We start from the raw sequence: 22,170 nt of genomic DNA on the forward strand, positions 1-22,170 counted from the left end.
ACACCCAGTGCCCTGTTTTGCTTCTCCCTCTGTCCTCACTCCATGACCAAATCAATTAAGGAGCTCCCCAAGGTGAGTTTGTGTGTTTGCACATGATACAGGCGGAGAGAATCACAACTTGGAAACCTTTGTACCAGGGGATATTTACAACCAAAATAATTTTTAAGAAAAGAGAACAAAACAGCAAGAAAGAGAGTAATCAGAAAAAAAAAAAGGACATTTTTTGGCTCTAACCACCTCTACAGTGAAACAATACAGCAGTCAGAGCAATACACACCAATTCTGCACACAGCTGTGCAAAGAAATAGAGGACTGCCCACAGAAAACAGCATGAAAACCAGCATATTTTCCTGTTGTTTCTTTCCTACTCACAAAATTGCATTTCAAAAATAGGAACATGGGATTCCACATCAAACTGACTCTCACTGTGATGCCTAAGGTTCTTCCATAGCTGTAGGAAATGGCAGCCAAGAGGCTGAACCACAATCATCCCAAATTTTCCCAGTCACCTACTTTACATCTTACACGTGGAGCAAATATGAGTCAGGCTCCATTTGTTCTACTGGGTTCTATTAACACAGGCCCAGGATTTGTGCAGAAGTGGAAGAAAAAAGGAGATTACACACTGTAGGAGACACTGGGAAGCCAGGAAAACCCCTGGTGTGGATGCAGTTACACCCTTGAGTCAGCCTGCACCTCCCTGACAGCTCAGGCTGGGCTGTGTGCAGGAAACATGCAGCTGCAGAGGCAGAAAAGCCCCTTCTGTCAGCAAATGTCACCTCACACTGGGGACACTGCAGGGCACAGGTGGAGCTGAGTGTGCTCTGGGGTGTGGGCCTGGAGATGCTCATGAGCTCAGAAATTAAACAAACTGCTGGATGCCAGTGGCTGGTGAAGTAGAAAACTCCTTTCCTTCCAACAGAAGAAGGACTTTCCCCTCACCAGTGTTACTTTTAAGGCAGTTTTCATACCACAATGGGTTGAATTCCTGCAGGTTACCCATCCATCATCTCTTCTATTTCTTCGTTTGGCTTGGATATGAACTTCTGCTGATGCAAGGGTGTCAGCTCCTAAACTTCCTCCAGTATGTTTAAGGAAGTTTCTCTGATTGGTACTCAATCTGGCCAAGGTTTGGAACTCAAACTGGCCAAGGAAACATCCAGAAAACTCGGGTCACTGACTTTGCTCCTCTTTAAAGCGGTTTCAACGCTCCACGGGAGACCCAGCCTATGCACATACCATTCACAGCACCCAGCCATCAGCTTCACACCCACAAGCCTTTGTTTGCTGATTAACAGTGTGGAAATGGACTCCCTCAAAAAGAGATTTGTTTGGATTTGATACAGAAAACAACTGCACTGCAACGAGGCAGATATTTATTTTCCCACTGATTTTTCTAATTGAAACTTCGTTTGCTGCCAGAGGGTTGATTCACCACAGTCCCCCTTTACTGTAACACCACAGCACTCCTGGGAAAACCACCAGCTTTGGGAGCAGCAGTGGGTGGGGATGTGGTGCAGCAAGACTCATGTGCCAAAGCTGTCACCCAAAAGGGACAACCCTGAACTCCTGCCCTTCCCCTCTTCCCTTTGTTGTGGTTTCAGCGATCCCATGGCCAGCTCACCTGGTCCAGAGGTAACAGGGAAGGGGCTGCTGGCTCCAGTTTGAGGCAAGAGGCTGGGCTCAGTCACCAGGCTGGTGAGGCCAGGCATGGGAAGCAGCTCAGCTGTGTGACAGGGGAAGGATGTTCTACCCCAGCTGCAGTTTTACATCAATAAGCGGCGATCGCAAAACTCAGGCCCAAGGGTTTTGTAACTACATTATTTATGGCAAAAAGTCTAACCCCCAAAATGACCTTGAGACACAGAACTCCAGCAAACCACAGGGCTCTCATTAATCCAAATTCAGGGCTTTCTCTCCAGCACCACCTGTCTCATTATTTGCTACAAAATACTCCCACAACAATTATGAGTGTAGGTTGAGCAGGTTTGAATCCCTCTCAGCCTGAGGAGGTAAATTCCTCCCCACACCCAGCTTGTGGGGACAAGTCCTCATGAGTCCCTCCAGGGATGCTTCATCTCACAGGGGTACTGAGTTCTTGAGTCAGAGAAGTGCCTGCCTGGACAAGAGGGAACTTTCAGGTGGTGCAATGATGCCATGAGAGCACCAGTTATTTTCATGGTCAGAGGAAGGGATTTTCTACAGATTTTGCTAAGGACTGATTTAAGATTCAACCCAAGTAATTTGTGCTGGTCTACAAACAGGTACTGATCAAGTGTCCCTAAGTCCATCTGTGGAAACTGCACAAGAATCCCACAAACAGCATCTGTGGAGGTACAGCCCAACCACACCTTCCTCATCTCCTTCAAGATCTCCAAAGCCCAGCAGTGACATTCCCTGCCTTTGAAACTACACAGTCTTACCTTTACATGACTGTAATCTCCCTATTTGCTTTCATTGCAGAAATTAATTTTCCCCTTGGTTACTGAAACTACTTGAGGAGCTTTTGAGGCCACTCCAAATGGTGGCTGCTGCCACCAGGTCATTACAACAGCCAAAAACTACCTGGGCACAAGGAAGTCATATCCACACCCCTGTCTGGCAAAGGGTGAAGATCAACAGCAGCTCACTTTTTGGCAGAGTGATGCCATCTGATGTAAGCTTACATTAGTGGGTTTTGTGCTGTTAAGCATTGCAAAGAGGCCAGGAGGGAGCAGGGATGGATTATCTGTGCTTCCACCAAGCCCTGGAGGCCAAGATAGCAACAACTGCAACAGAAAAGAAAAAACACACACGCACACGAATTAAACTAAAGAAAAAAGAGACAAACAGTACTACTGTTTGTGTCAGCACCCAGAAATACTATGTCCCAGCTCTGCACAGAGTGCTGCTAGTATTGCCTGCACGTAACCTCCACCACAACACAATGAGATCATTCACACCTGCCTCGCCTGTAGTAGGAGAGGGAAGGTGAGGAGGCAGGGTTTCTAGGAGAGAGGCAGCATTTCCCAGATGCTGCCAAGATGCTGTTTATTGGTAAATGAAGTCTCTTGAGTCCTAAACAACCTTCCCAGAGGAAGACAGAGTCGCAACTGCCATATGGAGAGTGGGAAGAGGATGTCACTTAGCAAAAGTGGATCAGAAAATACATGCACAAACACACACGCTCACACACAATTTGTTCTGTAACGGCACTGAATGGCAAAATCCATTTCAACCTCTCAAATAAATCCTTCTCTGTACAGCTTATGCAACCTTCTAGATGACAAGAGCAGATGACAAGTACTCCTGAGCAGAGCATCCTTCCCCGTGCCCCTGGGGCGATGGGCATGAGGAAGCTCTGCCCACCAGACAAGGAACTTGGTGAAAACCCAAACCCCTGGTCTAGAGTGGGCTGACAAAGACTGTGTCTAAAACCACTGTCTGAGGATGAACAGCAATGCTGACAGGCCCAAGACAGAGCTGGCAATGGCACCACCTTTGAGAAACTGTGGTTTGAACCTCTGTTTGGCTTCACTTCCCCAGCTGTAAAGCCACAATCCCCCCTCCTTTTGGGGCTGTCGAGTTCTCTCATCGCCACTCATGTGTGACATCCTGCATGGAGATCCCTTAAAAATTGAAAATTTAAAGAGACTGAACTGCAAAGGAGTACTTTAAATACAGGTAGGAACATTGTACCATCTTCTCAAGGACAAAAGTCTGTGCACAAACACTTTGAGTGGTTCTGAATTTCCCATAGAGAAAGAATTCAATGCAAACTCACATCTGCACTTCAGAATGCCACGGGCTTGTATCACATTCTTCAGAGACCAGATGCATGTCCCCAGTCACATTTGTGCTTTGTCCCACTCAAGCTTCCAGGAGTGTTTTCTCTGAAGTGTTTTTGTCCACTGTCTGCCTCTGCTTTCATTCCCTTAGTCCTCATGGTGGTATTGAGTCAGTGTAGCCTCTTTAAATGTGCTTCTTGGAGTACAGGCACTGATTTTTATGGGGTTATATTCTAGCTGGAACACTGGCTGGCTCCATACCCAGACAGGTGATAAAATTCATAAACACTTCACTTCTCAATGAGGGGACTGGCCGTCTATCTATTTTAGTCTCAAGTTCAAGCAGAAATGTAATTTATCCATAATCAACATCTTTTTCTTACGAGTATATTTTGCTGTATGTGTTTATAGGACCTAATGAAAGCCTCACTTCTTGCCCAGGATTTCCTGCCCATATGAAGGGTCATTTACTGAGGTCAGGAGTGCTCATATAGAGCAGAAAGAATAATTTCCTTTACTACAGCAATTACTGGCAAAAATCAATGACCCCTGTTAAGCTGGAGGCCAAGGCAAGTAAATACAATAGTGCTTTCTAGATTTTAGAATTCCCAGAGCCTCAGAGGTGTGCTTCCCCTCACACACGTGCTGAGGGAAACGAGCCAGCCTTCTAGACAGGGGTGTCACGCTTCCTGGCATTCCAAGGTTACAAAAATTATTTTAGTGCAATAGAAATGCAACCTTTAGCTGGCATTGAGGTTGTCCAGTTGATGGGGGAGAAAAAAAATCTCTGAGGGCTTCTTGCAGTGGAAGTGCCACGCTCACCTGTCCATACACCAGTGCTGTGAGCAGCCTCAGACAGCCTGGGAGACTTCCAGCACAGCCCTCACCGTGCAGAAATAGTTCAGCTCTCACTCAGAAGGCTCAGCTCTGCCTCTGTGTCTGTCCCCGTGCCTTTCCAGGGCAGTGTCTGGTGAGACTGACAATTTAATGGTCACTTTGGCTTTTTATTTGCAAAGGACAACAGCCCTGAGGGAGAAGTGGCCTAAAGCCCATTTGCTTTCGCTGCACAGTCATTGCTGTTCTTCACTTTTTTCATTATTGCTGTTTTTTTCCCCTTTAGATTCATGCTGGGAAGCAGAACTGGCCACCTCTACCCTTCTACTTGCAGTGCACTACTTTCAGATGTGGTTTCTTGCTCCACAGTTTGTTGGTTGGGATTTTTTTTCAATTCTTAAGCCAAATGTGCAGTGATGGATCTGGCAGCCACACTCCTGCCAGCCACCCCCAGTCAGCTGAGCAGCAGAGGGGGGATGCAAAGGCTGCTCTCTCTGCTCTGCACTGTGAGACAGTTTCTCTGTCACAAACACTGAGGTTAAACAGTGGACAAGGGTCTGAGACAGCAGCTTCATCTGTTCCTGCAGAATTCACACGATTTGCCGCTGGTGGCAGCAATCTGCATTCAGGGAAGACTCTGCCTTGCCATCATTAACTTCTTTAACACCTGGCACTGCAACATGCCCTGCTGAGCTACCTTCTCAGTATTGAACTCTGGATCAAAAGCACCCAAATAAATTAAAAAAAAAGAGAGAAAAAAAAAACCCCAAAACTTTTCCTTGCATTTGTTTGAAAACTTGCTACAACTTTACTACCATCATTTAATTACAGACCAGCAGTGGGCAGCAGCCAAACCTGCACCTTGTGATTAACCTGCCTCATGGTGTCTGATGGACATTTGACTTAAAAACCCAAGAATTTCATAGCTCAAACAATTTATTAGATCCCTAAGCCTAAAATAGGTTTTCAGTAATGTGTGCTGCTTCAGAGCCTTAGAAAATCTACTCTGGGAGCCAAGAAACATTTCCTAAAAGGCAAAAATGGGATCAAAAACATATTTGATAAAAAGGAGAAGGAGTAATGATGGTTTTTAACCACAGTGTTATTTTATTTCATCTCAGAAGCATGCTGTCAGTTCAAGAGAAGGGAACATCTATTGGATTTTGTTTTGCATCTCTTTTAAATCAAAATTACTCTCACCTAGGGCTGCAGGGATTTTCCCCCCTAAACCAAATAAACTATATATTGGAATGACCTTGTAACAGGTTTTTGTGGCTCTTTAATCACTGGTGGCTGCTAAATGAAGCATATCTATTTTCTCTTTTACATTACTATTGGCAACCAGGTCTTCAGTAAGTGCCCAGAAAAATTTCCATGGCAACAAAAAGCATTCAGCATTGCTACTGTTTTGTGCCAATTTAGCTTTAAAATATTCTATTGTGGAGAGAAATATGGTACATTAAGTGAAATAAAGTCAAGATGCAATGTTCTGAAAAGAATACAAGGATAAACAGGAAACATGTATTTTGCAGGAATGGTGGGGGGGGGAACTGCCAAATGGAAGGAAAAATGTTCAAAGCTCATTTTGATGCTACTGAACAGCTTTGCTGAATGTCAGCAAGTCCATGTGTCACTTACATTGTCACTTAGGGTTAGGTAAAAAGCTAACAGAAATAAGGATACCTCGAACATCTTCTCTTGATCATTTTAATCCATGACTGAAATTTTAAGTTGCCAGGGTATTACAGTCTCTCTGCATGTCTAGGTTACCATCAGAGCAGTTCACACTCTTGATGTTAGAGAATGAATCTAAAGGAAAAAGAGGAAATAAAGAGTTGAAAAATAAAATACAAAGAGCATGTGTGTTTTGGAAGTGAAAGTTCACTTAGAAGAGTGAAACGAGTTCTTCCACATCAAAGGGTCTGTGGAAGACATTTTCAAATCACAGTTCAGGACTTTCTCTCCCATTATACAACTTAGTTCTGAGAGAAAAAGGTTTCAGTTCCCAGCCCTCTAGCCCTCAAACAGCCAACTTTTGTGACTGTGAAGTCTTGAGACCATTGGATGGCCCTTGTGCAGTGAATTGCAGAGGCAAAAAGATTAAAGTCTATCTGAGACGATTTGGAATGACATTCCCTAAGGTGCAAAAAGCTGTGCAATGCTCCCTGAAGTGCTTGGTGAGGAAGCAGAGAGCTCTGGGAAGCAGCACTGTAGGTGCTGGGAGCTCTGTGGGACCAGCCTTTTAGTCCACATCAGCTCCAGGAAGGCTGGGGAGCAGGAAAACCAAAATATATGGAGAGAGCCAAACAGCAGCTTGGCCAGTTGCTGCTCTCACCTGGGAGAGATGAGCAGAGGGATGAGCTCATCCCTTGAGCTGCAGGGATGGGTCACTCTGGCATCTGTCTGTCACTAAGTCTCTCTCCCCAGGAAGCTCCATCTGGTCCATCACCCACTCCTAAGAACCCTCTTTCTCAGGTGTCCCTGCAGGTGACAAACAGCCCTGACAGGGACAGCAGCTCACTCCTGGCCCCCTTTTCCCTGAGAGCTCACCACCTTTCCTCCCACCCACTGAGCAGGGCCCAGGGACAGGAGCTGCCCCAGGAGTGATGCATTTGGCAGCTGGCTGACCCCAGGAATTGCTGAGAATTGCTCCAACATGTTGCCCCTCCTAAGGCACAGGGGTGCAGGCTCTGCAGGAGACAAGGCTGTGCCCTAGCACTTGTCCAAGAGGATGCCAGCACTCCCTGGATGGACAGCTGGTGCCCTGCCCCACCACCTCTGTGCACACCCTGCTGACACAGCCCAAGCACACACAGCAAACCCAGCAGCGCTGGCTCAGTGCCCCAGACAAACCCTGGGGCTGGATATTGCACAGGCAGTGTATGGGGGCACCAGAAGGTAGGGCTTGGGCTCCCAGAGATACAGCCCTGAGACCTTTAATCTGAGAGCTGGCAATCTTTCATTTGGAATTCAAAACAAGCAGTCCCAGTTTGGGAGGCAGAACAGCTAGACCAAAAGCGCTTTTTAATTATTTACTCCCTGGCCATAACAGAGTGAGAAACAGCAATAAAGAGAACAGCTAATTTTATAGTCATTAAAGAGCACTGTCAAGGTTTATACCCTCTCAGTCTGATATTCCTGTTAAATATGAAAACAAACAGGCTGATCTTCCACAGTCTGCAAAGAAAAGGCTAAATATGTAATCCTCCCTAGAAGCCAAGAGTGAAGAAAAGCTCCTGGTCATAATAAAACACATGTTTTCAAGAGCATCTACCACCTGCTTAAAAAGAAGGAAAAAAAAAAATCAGATATTTGAAGCCAAATTCTGTAGATCCTCAGTGAGTCTCAAGTTCTTCACCAGCTCCATATTGTAGAGCCCAGTCCCCCCCATCCTCTTTCTGCCCTTATCCCATTCCCAGGATGTTTGCAAAGAGCAGCTTTATGCCAGAAAGACCCAAGGATGGTGTCAGCAGGACTGCAGCTTTCCTGGGTGTTTTCAGGGCCTACACCAGAGCTCTGTGACCCAGGAAAGCTCCAGCCACACTTGTGGTGGCATGGAGTGAGCACAAGTCATGTGGCTGAAACTCAGCTCTGGGCCTCAAAACACTCCTGCTGCCATTTAAAGATCAGAAGTCATAGTTAGGCCTATTTAAAACTGAAAATATCAAACTCAGTTCTCCTTCCCATAATCTCCTGCCTGCTGTCTCTTCAGTCTTGTTTAAAAAGCCTGTGGGGGTGGTGGGAGGGAAGGAAAGCGATTTGGGAGCCTTTCATCCATAAAATCATGAGATACGGCTGGCTTTTTAGTACAGCATTTCACAGCACATGGCACAGTAACATCTTGAGATTCCTGGCACAAAGAAACAAGGTTTGAGATTACATATACATATATATATATATATATATATATATATGTGTGTGTGTGTGTGTATATATATCTTTAATAGCAATGACGCAAAGGCAGATGGTTCTCAAAGCAAAGGTTTAAGGCTAAACATTCCCTTTGAAGGGTCCTGCTACCAGAAACTAAACAGGGGGGAAGCCAAACACTCCTTGCTAGAGCAATGGGGCCTGATTACCTTCTGATACACAGCATTTCACCCTGGAGATCTCCAATTCTTTCAGTGAGATTAGTCTCACAAACGAGAGAAGAATTGGAAAGGTCAGATTTTTCTTTGGGATTTGGGGAGTTTTATTTTAGCTGTGGGAAACAGAGACAATACAGAAGATAACGAGCAGATTAGCAACTAAATCAAATCAAGAGCAGAAAAGAAAGGCCTGGATAAAGCAGTCAGGGTGCCAGCTGCTTACCTGCACAGCGTGCAGTGCCATTAGCACTGTTTAAGGAGCCACCCAAGCTGAGGCTGTGCTCAAGACCTCCCATCCTCAAAGAAGGCTCACCTTCTTCCTCAGCGATGGGAGGAAGCCGATCAAGAGGCTGGAGGTCTTCACTTGTCCAGTAGGATCCATTGGTTGTCAAGGTCCTGCTGCTTTCAACGCACTGCTCTGGCATGGTGCTGGTATTTTTAACTCTTTTTTGCCTCTGTGGACCCGTGTCAGAGCCGGGAGGGAGGTTTTGTGAAGCAAGATCAGGGCCTCCAATGCAACTGTCTTCTCTAGGATAGAAATAGTCCTCATCCCAAAGGTCCAGGTCTTGTTCCTCATCTGATTCCTCAGAATAATCCTCATAAATGCCTCCATTGTTCTCCAAGTCCTGGGTCCTCTCTTCTTCTGGCTTACGACCCACTCCACTCAAATTCAGCAGCGAGGCAGATATGGAGTCTCCTGCTTGTTGGATCGCTTCGTATATTTGAGACATCCAAGAAGAGAGTGGCTGGAGGAAATTCTGAGCAGCCTCAGAAGCCATGTTTTACACTATGCCAGTGCCTGGTGATCAGTTGTTCAGCTTTGCCAGCGTGTCACTTATAATTCAGGGAGCTACAGAATAAGCACCATAAGAAATTACTGTAAATTGCTTGTCCATCAACACCTGTCGGCACACTATCTATGACAGAACTCTATCTACGTCTAGAACTGAGAGAGGGAAATGGAAAAAGAACTTCTACTCATTGGGAATACCACCAGAAATCCAGAAATGATGGACAAATTGCACATATTCCTGCAGAGATCTGGAAAGCTTTTATTCAATTGGTAAACCTTAGATAAAAATAAGAGCACAGAACCTTGGAACACACAAGTAACTTTTTGAAGTGCACACACTCTGGTTACATCTGTCAACAGACCTGGGGAAAAAAGGTATGAAACAACCTGGAATCAAAAATCTCAACCTCCTGGCCCCAATTTCCTTAGCATTAGCATGACCAGATGAGAAAACTGAAGGGAGGAGAATTTGGGGAGAATTATGTTTTGAATGATGAAAATGGCAGGCCTAAAGCTTGCAGTAGCAGCCCATGGCAGACAAGCATCTCAAATGTTTTGCTCCAGAAAAGTTATGCAGAAACTCCTTCTGCCCATAGCCCAGAGCTGTTTTGCCATTCACAGAAATGAGGGGGAAAAAGAAAAAAAAAGCCAAACAGAGGAGGTGTAACATTATAGGTACAAAATTACTGGGAACAGAAGCAAGTTAACAAAAACACTGGTGTCATCTCAATATGATACTTTTTCAAAATTCATCTAAACTCTAAATAAAAACATAACTTGCAGAAAGTTAGCATGCCTTTTTGCCTGATATACATCTTCCCACATTATCACAAGACAGATATTCTTTTAGGAACTCTGAGAAGGAGAAACCTACAAGTGGGATATGGGTTTAGGAAGAAAGAATTAAATAGGTGCAGATTTTAGACTAAATGACAACTAAAATGAAGCTTCAAAGTTAATATAAATGTCTTGCTCGATTGAGAGGTCTAAAATCAATCAAAGTATGAAAGGGTAAATACAGTGTAGCAGCAAGAAAATAAGCTCAGCAACGTGCATTACCTTGTGAAATGGTCTCCAGAGAAATGTAGTGGGAATCTCAGTGTTGTGGATCTTTGAATGGAGCACAGACTAAGGAGACCCCACTTTGCTTGGTGAGCAGCTCTTCTAGACATGAGATCAGTGACTTAAGAGGACTTTAACTTTTAAAACACCTGTGCCAAATAATTTTGTTCACTTATGTTGATTTATGCTGCAGACACTTCCAACAGGTTTAATGTCAGCTTCAGCATGTGCTAAGAACTGCAGCCCTAACAAGGGCAGTAAATGAATGTGGGTTACTAAAGGCATTTTTAAAGCTGTGGCTGTCACAAACCCCCTGGGCTCAGGGCACACGCTGTTCCAGCATCCATCTGGCAGGCTCCAGCCCTCAGCTCAGCCCCTGGGACCCAGGGAAAGCTCCCTGCCATGCAATAAATCTTTGGCAAGGAACAGACAGTGCCATAGCCTCGCCTCCCAGGTGAGCAGTTCCCTTCACTGAATCTCTTCTTTCCAACCCTGCCTTTGGCAAAGCCTCTCTGCTTTGTGCAACTGATTTTCTCATAGACCAAAAAGAAATTACAGGCTCCAAACAACACATTTGCAGCATAATGTGGTAAATCTACTGGTAAATCACAGCACCAGAGAAGTCACTGGGAGGAGATGGTACTTTTAACAGTGAGATTCTCCCAGGCATGGAAGGACATAAACTCTGGTGGGTAAGTGCCAGATACTGGAGACATTTTTAACCTGGCATTTATTTACAGGCAAGAACAAAAGAATCCCTGGTTTCTGATGAAAGGAGAACTTCACAGTGCTCTCCCTCTGTCTCAGCAGCAAGATCCATGGCAGCAGTAGCCCTCAGAGGGATGCAGGTATCCAGAAGTGATAGCTAACCAATGGAGATAAAACATATGCGTGCTGAAATGAAGTGCTGGTCTGTTCTAAAAATCAACAGAACATAGCCTTGTGATATTTGCATGGGGAATAATTAGCTCCTCTTGTTATTAGATTTTGAAGCTAACACCTGACAGATCCAACAGAGCTATCCCACTTCTGGATACACCAAACTCAGGCAAACATCACAGACTGACACAGGGTAGCTGGTACCACAGGCATAAATATGGAGAGAGTTCTCAAGGGCAGATTTTGCATCAGAAAGGGAAGTAAAGCAGTGATCTGCAGCCACCTGGGAGAGATGAGCTTGGATGTGGTCACTCGATCATCTGGAGCAACAGACAAAACTTGAACGTGAACTTTGATATACCAAGAAGTTTCCTGTAGGCTGGGGGAGAACAGGACACACACACGTATACACACACGCACAGCTCTGCCCAAGACTGGCACACTGGTCTGGATCCAATCCTAGGAACCCCAGCAAGTGGTTTGAATTCAGTTTAGTGACAATAGAAAGACGATGATGTGTATTTCACCAAAAATTCTAAATCCCTTTGCAGTTACACCTGCAACTCCCACATGAAACTTGCAGCCCAATGCCTACATAACCTCTAGAGGCAAAAGCAATGTCTTTTCCAGGGTGCCTGACTCTATTTCACCTTTGCTTTTCCCACCATCTTCTTACTAAAGACTCCACAGTCAGTGATATGCTAAACAACTGGAGTTCAGCTGAATTATAAATGGTTTATTTTTGTTCTTGCAGCAGATGGATAAAATGTGTAACAAGCTGCAGACAAGTTTAGGCGGGCAACGATTTTACAAACTCACCAGAGGATCAAAGGGGGCTGAGCTGTGTTACAGGCTTGCTGTTTCCCAGGAGCTCTCTCCATTAATTAGGAGACACTGCTCTAACAGCATGTTTATGATATATTTCACAACACCGCCTTTTCAACATAACGGATTTTTACTTTTGATTTCTCTAACAGTTTTGACTTGCATTAGAAGAGGGGGGGAAAAAAAAAACAACTAAAAGAGCTGAGAAAAGTTTAAAACGTGTGGGAAATAAAAAAAAAGAAATCCATTTCTTTTTAAAAGTATTCATCAAACAAGAGAGAGGAAAAAAGCAGTTTAGCAAATTTACTTCAAGTTCCATCTTCTAAAACCGCCCATAAGAATTTTCACACCAAATCACATGCTAAACTCAAAGTGGTTAGGGCTTTTTTTTTCCCCTCTCATGGAAAATCAGATAGCTAAAAGGATCAATGTTGAGCCTCTCACAGAAACCATCATAACCTTTACTACAATCCATATTCTCTTGTCTTGATAGGATCATTATTCCTGAGTAGCATTCCCATTGAGAGGTGCAATTACTGTATTGCTAAAAAAGTAGACTATTACCAGAATTTCAAATACAGCCATAATGCAGAGGTTTGTAACATTACAATTCAATCTTTTTGATAGGTAGGTTCCTGAAAAAAGTGCCATCAGTTGTGCATTCCTTAATGTTTCCCTTATTCAAGCTGTTGCCGAGTGTAGGCACAAACTTCCTTTTCTTCAGTCACTTTTTGTGTGGCTCTTGGAAAAGTTTTCTACCAAACCCCTCCCTCAGAGGCAGAACACAGGTTGGAAATGGATCATATCCATGGGCAAGAACTTTATTTGTGTGGATGTCAAAGAAGAAGAGTGTGACTTACCCAGCATGAAGTTCTGCTCCAAGTTTAGGGGGAAAACCTAAAACAAGGTGTGAATCTAAGCTGATGCCCAGAACATCAAGGATCTGTGCAAAAGGTAAGGTTTTTGCTGTTCACAGAAGGGGGAAATAAGGAAGGCTTGGAGAGGCAAGATTTTTTGAGCTACTGAAAACTGTAATGAGTCTGATCCTCCTTTCAGGGTAGAAGCCAATTAAAATACACATTTAAAACAGCAGAGGGTAGATTAGAAATGTACTCAGATGAAGGCAGGCAGCAGCAGCACGGGGCCAAGAAATCCTCTATCCTGGTTCTGGGAACAATCTGGATTCTTTGCTCCTCTTGCAGTTGCCAGAATTGTATCTAACAAGATGCTTGCAAAGCCCTTGCGCTCTCACCAAACATTACTATGATAAAAATGTATTTCCAGCTGAAATTGTCACAGTGCCAAGCCCAGCCTGTGCACTTGAAACTGTTCAGAGGGTTGGAGCCTCTTGCAGAAGTGTTATGAGGGAAGTTCACAGACAGTGCCCAAGGTTCACATCAGCTGTGAGCATCACTACTGACCAAACTTCCCTAAGGTAAGGACAAAACAGAAATACAGAACATCTGGTACCTTTTTGGCCTATTTTGTGCTGTAAAAATGCTATTTATGTGGTTGAATCTAACACACACAAAAAAAAGAGAAGACAGAGGCACTTTCCAAGTGATTATGTGCTCTGTGATAATAGTTTTCAGCTGGTGAATCAGAAACTCCGGGGCACTGAAGGAAAATCTAATGGTTTATGCCAATAAATTAGACACATCTCATTGGAAACATTCAGGGGTTACAAATCAACACAGAAATAAACCCACTGCTGCAGAGCATTGGCACTGCAAGCCCCAGAATGGTGAGGAGAAAACAAAGATGAGCTCAGGCAGACAGCGATGTACCCGGCTGCACGGGGCTCAGCCCACGCACAGGAAGCCTGCAGACTTATTTCTCACTCCCAAATCATCTCATGTCTTTGCAGGCAGCTCGCTAGTGATGCTGTGCCAAATTAGTTGTAAAAATTGATACCCAAATGACAAAAAGTGGTTTTGATCGGGATATTTAGCCCCATGTTGTCTCCTACGTTCCTTTCATTCCTTTGTTCATGCTCTCCTTTTGTCAATAACAATGGCAAAAATTACTGATCTTCACTGCTTCAGTGGGATGGGGAGAAGAGGAAAGCGGTAGAAGAAAAAGAGGAATTATGCAAATATGACATTTATCGTTCAAAATTGTGGAGCTTTATTTCAAAAAACCCAGGTCTCTCTATCATGCAGAGTACGTGATGACAAATTCAGGGGAAAAAAAAAAAAAAAAAAAAAAAAAAGAGTTCCTGGAAGACCAGGATCCAAATATTTTGCTCAGAAACTCCAACAGCAATGAGGCTGAGAAGCTGAAGGTGATTTCCTATGCTGACCTCTCCATAACTCTGTGTTCACCTAGACTGCAAGAACTACTGAAATCAGAGGTGTGTTCATCTCATGTAAATCCAGGGCACCCAGAAAGGAGAGGACCTGTGAATGCACAAATAAATATTATTGCCACCAAAATGTTGATACAAAACCTGGGGGAATTTTCAGGAGAGAGAAAATGGCTACACCTCCCTGGCCATAATATTTGGTTTGGTTATTAGGCAAGCCAGATCCTGACTTGGCACTGGTGTTAAATCCAGAGTCACTCCACTGAAGGCAGTCACATCCTTCAAATCAAAATAAAGCCCTTTGCATTTAAAGAGCTACTTGTCACCAGAGGCACAAAAAAACCCTGTTCCATGCCAAATGGTTGTACAAAAAGCAGCAATGAATAACTTCATTTATACTTCTCCAGCCGAGGGTTACATAAAGGGCATAAAGAAATTCACAAATCATTGGAGTATTAGAAAAGTGGTGTTAGTAGTGGCAACTGTGCTCTTTCAGGCTGAAAGAGTGAGAAACATCTGTAATTACTGGATTAGGGGAATGAAAGAAGAAACCTGCAGTCAGAAATTACAGCAAGTTCTCTAATTGAGCTGCTGCCATTCACTGGCTTGCAAGAAGACAGAATAGCCAAAAGGAAATCACAAATTCAAAAGGCTGGAGAAACACCGATTTACACCAGCACTCCAACCCACCCACCTGGGCTGTCAAGCTGTTCCCTAGAGCAGATCCCATAGACTCCACCCGCCTGTAATTGTGCTACCCAGTCTGCAGCAAGTGAACAAACCGGGGTCAATCAGAGCAATTACTTGCATGGAAATTAGCAGTGGGAGAGGATGTCTAGCTGCTTAACAAAATGAAGTTATTTTAGAAACATTTAGAGGAGCCACCCAGTTCCTGTTACTCCTTCCCCCACGCACACACTCCATCCTTACAGAGCCTGTGGGAATTGCTCTGTGTGGACCACCAAGAGCAGTGCAGACAGTGCTTTTTGGGAGACAAATAACAGTGGATGATTCCTGGTGATCCATCTTTGTGTGCACACATGGCTGAGTCTGTAGCTCCCATCTCCTCTCACCTCTAATTCAACCACCAGCCAGAGCAGCTGGGAGGCTGAGGGGTCACTGGGAAAAACAGACTCAAACGTTTTAAAGGAATTTGGAGCCACAGATCTGAGCAGGTATTGTCCCTTCTGACCTAGGGACTGCTCCCTCAGCTGCTGTAATCCTTCATTTAATTCAGCTTGTTGCAAACCAGGCTCTCCAACATCTAGGGCAGGCATCAGTAGCGGCAGCCACACTGTCCCATGGTCAGCCACTCCTCCTAACGTGCCTCTATTGAAGCAGTTGAGAGAAAAAGCAATTCAGAAGAGCAGCTTCGTTTGGACGCTGAGAAACATCACAAGCTTCTCTCCTTCCTGACTCTGGGAGGTCAAGGAATGTCAACTACATACCTCAGCTGGGTGACAGAAACAACCTCAGGCTGGCTCTCAATCTGCCCTTGCCGAGGACAGTGGAGCTACTGAGTACTCAGCATCAGAGTTAGAAGGACCAACCACAACTGTATTTCTTTGGAGAAGTACACCCCTAGGTTTTCCACAACTTTGGAGGAAGCCAGACTGGTGCTGTCACACTCACCCACGTTTCTTATTTCTAAACATGAATCTCTGCATGTGACAGTCCCACTCACGGCATGTGACGGGTCCCCAGGGTCTGCCTGGGCCCCGGGCAGCGCTGACAGTGCAAGGCAGCACTGCAAACATTCCAGCCCTGGGTGAGGGTTATAGGTGTTGATGCTTTCCTTAAAGCCTCGGCTATGAGAGATGAGTGGTTTATATAAGAACTGCATCTCCATTTGTTTATTTCAAGTGTGCAAGCTAGCCCCAGAGGCTGGAACAGTGGCTGTGCAGAACAGCTTGAGAACATGAACTGAAAGGGCTCTTGAGGCTGACAAAACAGAAGGAAAAATGGGAAAAAAAAAAAAAATCTTCCTTTAAACTTCATCATATTTATGCTGTTTTCACACACCAAGAGTACATCTTTAACAAGTGTTCAAGGCAAGGCACAACTGGAATATTTTCATATAAAGCACAGTGTACTAAGCTACAGTTTCTTTCCCAGTCTCAGGTCACATCATTGTGAAAAGATTATGGTGTAGAACAAAGAGGACCCTTCACACTCTCGAGGCACAGCACTGAAGCATACAGCTGGTCACAGCTCTTTACACAAAGGTTTGTCCTGCATTGTACCTGTGTAACTCGCTTCACCCATGAACTTCTGAAGTAAAGGGCTTCCCAACATTGTAAACACCATGGGTAGGAACATCACCACCTCCCCTTGGTCCCAAAATTCACACTACAGTCAGGGACACCAAACCATCACAGCATCAACAGGTCTCACATGACACCTCACTGACTCCTCTCAAGCCTCTGCTCAAGGGGAGGTCCTCCTTCCTTGTGTGGAGAGATGATTCAAGGGGCAATTTCCCATAGGCACTCTCCCAGTGCCTGAAAGACCACCAATGCTGTGAAGAACATTCCAGCTGACTCTAAAGGTATGGCAGCTAATCTTTCCCTCACTAAGGAGCTCTGCACATGACCTATATCAAGGTTCTACATCACTCTAGAAAGACCAGAACTGCTTCAAGCCACCACTTCTTCCTTCTGCAGGTGCTTGGGCATGGCCAAGTAAACCTGATATGCTCTGTGCTACCTTCCTACCAGGTATGTGGTTACCAGCTTCTCTACCTTTGCAGCTTTCTCTGAGCTCTCCCCTGCAGTGCCAAGGGGATAAATAAATACAGGCTGGCTGTGTCCAGATGAGCTCCAGCCCTCCCAGTGAAGGGACTCCTGCAGCTGAGTGAGAAGAAACCAGGGCAGCACATCCCTGCTCAAGAGATGGACTCATCATTAAGATCAATGAACCAGTCAAGAACAGGATCCATAGGGGTCTAAAGTACCAAAAATCTGCCATCCATTTTGTCCCAGTAATTAAGAGCCCTTGTCCTGAATTCTCCTAAAAGGTTTTCAATGAAATCTTCATTTTCACAATGATTTTTTCCTTATCTTTGCCCCTCCATAGAGACACAAACTGTGTAATTAAAATTAAATCAGGAGCAAACCAGCCAGATGTATCCTAGAGCCATGTTGATGGGAACACCTATTTCATTCTGTCACTTGCCTTGTTCTGAGGTCAGGCTCCGTACAGGAAAGCAAAAACAACAACAAAAAAGAGGCTCTGACATTTTACAGTACATTTTCTAAATGTCACCCTGCATACCTGCAAAGTAGACAGATTTGCTCATGTTTCTCTACCAACTCTCTTCTTTTTTGGTAGATAATTCAAAACTCAGCTGGATCCAAGGACAAGAGGAGCAGCTCATGCACTGAACCCATACATCCCTTCCCAGGCCACAGCCTTCATTCACCTGTGCTACTGCATATGGGGGTTCATCCTATAGCAGATGTCACAGCCATGCAAAATGCCTTTTCTCCTAATTAGATTGATATGTTCTAAGCACTCTTAATTCCAGATGTGGAGAATTGAAAATCCTTCCCCAGCTTGAGAGCTTAGATCTGGGAAGAGAAACCATTAGTGGGTTGCATGTTAAGGGACACCAGAGTCCTTGGAATCAGGATTTCCTTGCAACATACATAACTCAGAAGAAGAAGAAAGTTGAAAAGAGGAAAAGTGAATGCTGACTAACAAACTGCATGTTGCAAATGCTCCCCATCCTGCTCCTTCCTACCCAGCAAAGCCAGATTCCAAATTTGAAGCAAACTCTTGCTTGTCAACACCCCTCTTGGGAGAGCTCCCTTACATGCTGGAAACAGCCTTCCCTGGCTTCCCTGCCCAAGCTCAGCCTCCAGGTTTCTACATTCGCCATATGACACACTGAGGTAGCCCAGGGTTTAATATATTCCCTCATGCTGCTGTCCTTTAAAAGCATTGGCATTTCCTACACACAGATCCCATATTGACTTTACAAGTACCAAGACACCACGGTGAAATTTAAACTAAATATAGAGGTGATATTTTTAAATAACTCTCAGCTCCAACTCGCCAAGCCGATTTTATTTGAACGGAAAAAGCAGACTCCAGCTTTAAGCTTCCATTGTAATTAATGATTACAACACATTCCTCTGCCGTATCAGATTTAGCACCTCATTAATGTATGTGGTATTATTCTTGTGTGGCACAGCTGTAGTTAAAGTTGACTTAGTGTTTCCATTATAAGCCCATGTTTTCAAAGGTTTATCACTCAGACACATGAGATTTAGTCTGAAACGAAAATTGCCATGGAGAGTGTCAGCTGGGAAGCAATTTCTTGTCCTTCAAAATCTGGAAGCACCAAAGACCAAAAAAAAAAAAAAAAAAAAGCAAGCCACTCTGTTTATTAATAATTCACATTTTAAAAAGCATTGCAAATACATGTTTACATGATAGCCTGTGACAGCTCCATAGAATGTCAACACCCACACGCTCCTGGGAGATGTGTCATCTTAAAAACTGAAATAAAAGCCATATTTTTACACCACTTGATGGGAGGCAAAGAGAAGGGGAAGAAGACTTTAAAAAAATATCGATGGAGGAAACTTATTAAAAAACCCCCATAGTCTTTGTTTAGAAACACTGAAGTTGGGACTCTCAGTCGAGAGGGGCATGAGTGGGAATCGTTTCTAGTACCATTTGTACTTGCACATTTTTGGTGCCTGTCTCTGGCTCACTAATGAATTTAGCAAGAATTAGTCCCACTGAGTTCCTGCCACAGATGGCACCCAAACCTTCCGCTGTCCATGAGTCCTGGAGGCTCAAAGCACGACCAGATCATGTCCTTTGCAACAGCCACACTGAAGCACAAGGCAAAATGAACAACAGAACAACCTTGTATGAGCTCTGTGTTTTGGGAGTGTGCTCCTCTGCCATTGGATTTAAGACTGAACCGTTGAGAAGCAGACCTTTCAATTGGGAGGCTTCTGATGCCTCCTCTTGGCTGACTAGCTCAGTGATGACACACTTACGACATGCAAATTTACAAACAAATTAAGGAAGAAATTACCAAATTCACAGTCACCAACATTACCAGAACGGATGCATTTTTGATGGCTGAGAAAAATTAAAATGTTCTTTTTCTAACACAGTAAAATTTCCAGTTCTTTTGACTCCAGGGCTTATGGGTTTACCCAAGACATAACATTTCCAGAGCACACAAAGGAGTGTGTAATAGCTACTACAAGGTAACCCGGACAGGCATATCCTTCATGAGCAGAAAGGCACAGTTATTTCTCAGAAACACTCCCATTTTGCTCCTCACTGGATGTACAAAACACTCCCACAACAGACAGAGCAGGGAGTGTGCTTCTTCCCCCAGTGTTCACTTTCATTTTTCAAGACATTACGCCAGACAACAAAGATAATGGGAACACGGTAGCAATTGCATATCCTTATTATCTCCTTATATCAAATTTGGGAGGTTATTACCCCAAACCCTACTGTTTTCCACACAAACAACTTGAGAAACAGCAAGTGAGCCTGTGTCTGACTTTCCAGCAATCAAAGCCTCCAGAAGACTCTGCACATCAAGGGCAGTGTAATATTGTGACACTCACCAAGGCTTTCATGGGGTCTGGACTTTTCTTTGCAGTGTTTTCTTCACCTTTGTTGTTCCAGGCATGGGAGCCCACCTCTCTCTTCACAGCAGAGCTTCTTGTTGATAAAGTGAAAGAGGACTGCAGGGAGGATAATGAAGGCTCCAACTGCAGACAAAAAAAAACAGTAGCATCAGGAGTAACTAAGAACAGAAAGTCAAAAAAGAAATCATCAGCACAACCAGGAGGAACTGCCTAGGGAAAGATGTGGCTCTGCTTCCCCATCCTCTCCTCAGATGAAATAGAACTGAAATCCAGCAGAATTTGGGCTTGGATACAATATCCATTTAATACATTAATCTGGTCTACTAAGGATGTACACCACACAGACTTGGTTACAATTAAAGTCTTCATTTCTGTCACAGGATGAATTCCAACACAGGAAAGACAGCAACAGATTTTAATAAACTTTTGTAGGAATGCAGAATTACACCAGCTCTAAGAGAGACACTCTCCATCTGTGCTACAACAAGCCAAGAAAAGGCAATTGGTCATTAAGGCCCCAACAATCTCTTTGTAATTTATGCATTTTCTTTAAAACAATCAGATTACACATAATGGTACTCACCAACTTCATTACATTTACTAAGAGCCAGGTTAATGTATAGCCTATGATCCTCATTCAGCTGCTGCTTTACCCTTAAGTAAGAAGTATATTATGGAACTACACAATTACCATTATTTTCTGGGGTGAAAAAAAATCAGCCTCCAGCTCAGGTAATTCAGTTTAGCTCCTCGAGTGTCAGGTTTGGCCACAGGTAATGAGCACAGTGGTTTGGCACTAGCTGATGTCCCAGTCCTGTACATCAACATCCTTATGTCAAACTGTAAAGAAACAGTCTGATTTCAATTGATCATGTTCTGCCTGTACCACGGGTCTGCAACAAACCACAGGCGCCAGCAAAAAGCTTTTAAAGCCATTTCACCTCTCTCACACTTATCAAAATGCCAAAACAAGGGACAAACACTACATACATCACTTGAGGTGGGTGGCAAGGGCACATGTGTCAAAAACTTTCAGTGTCATCCACAAAAAAAATTGGCTTGCTATTCTGGTAATTACTTCAGCAGGGAGGGGTGAAGTTCAGCTGCTCAATTCAAGTCAAGACCCCATAAAAATGAAACATCAGCAGCATCACTGGCACACCAGGAGTGCCTGTGATTACAAAGCTGCAGCTCACAGATGAGATGAGCAGGATGAAAAGATGTAAACAGAGCCAGCCCTGCCTGTGGAACATCCAACAGGGAATTTATAAGACTTGACTCAGCAAAAGACTTGGGCTAGAAGAGCTACACTGTGCCCTGTTACAGCCTTGACAGCGCACCATATGACTGCTACCAAGGGGATTTAGAAACTTAAATTAATACAAACCAGCATGTCTCAACTGGAAACAAAAATCACCAATGCAAAGGAGCAGCCCACATGCAAAACAAACGAGTGGTTGGGGCTGAACCCAGAGGAACATGTGCTACACAAACTCTGGAGGTGGCTCTGACCTTCCTCATCCCAGCCTGAGGAAGGAACAGAAATATGCACTGAATCACAGAAGCTTAAATAACAAGGTGAAGTCTACACTTTCATTGCTCTATTCTGCAGGGGCACAGACAATTCACAGAATCACAGAATGGTTTGGGATGGAAGGCACTTTAAAGATCATCTAGTTCCAATCCTTCTGATATGGACAGGGACACCTTCCCCTAGGATGCTCAGAGCCCCATCCAACCTGTCCTTGAGCCTGCCAGCACTGCAATAAGGTGCCATAACTTCCTGAGATAATTTGGCCAGCACATCTCAGACCCATTTTCCCCTCACACCTCAACCCAGGGAGCAGGGCTGGGGATGTGAGAGTGGCTGAGTGAGACATCGACTCTGGCTATTTTCAGCTGCTGAAGTCATTAAATGGCTGCTAGAGCCAAGGATAAATCAAAGGGGATGAGTATAAATCAAAGTAGCCATAACCCCAGAATATACACG

At 44.2% G+C, this 22,170-nt stretch overlaps 1 protein-coding gene across 6 annotated transcripts in view; it reads right to left on the reverse strand.

Moving 5' to 3' along the window:
- Window positions 1-22,170, reverse strand: part of SYT16 (synaptotagmin 16) — an 89,392-nt gene that overhangs the window by 29,171 nt on the left and 38,051 nt on the right. For 3 of the 6 annotated variants that reach the window (XM_086892415.1, XM_086892414.1, XM_086892417.1), the window contains 2 exons: window positions 20,157-20,303; window positions 9,003-9,539 (listed from right to left, as the gene is read on the reverse strand). In XM_086892415.1, the coding sequence (XP_086748541.1) occupies window positions 9,003-9,468 (466 nt within the window). In that variant the 5' untranslated portion in view covers window positions 9,469-9,539; window positions 20,157-20,303. Of the gene's footprint in view, window positions 1-9,002; window positions 9,540-20,156; window positions 20,304-20,871; window positions 21,021-22,170 lie in introns of those variants that run through there. The other 3 variants (XM_086892419.1, XM_086892418.1, XM_086892416.1) reach the window with 2 other exon arrangements.

The sequence above is a fragment of the Cyanistes caeruleus genome, chromosome 6 (assembly GCF_971803275.1).
Source record: "Cyanistes caeruleus chromosome 6, bCyaCae1.hap1.1, whole genome shotgun sequence".
In the NCBI taxonomy this organism is placed as follows: Eukaryota; Metazoa; Chordata; class Aves; order Passeriformes; family Paridae; genus Cyanistes; species Cyanistes caeruleus.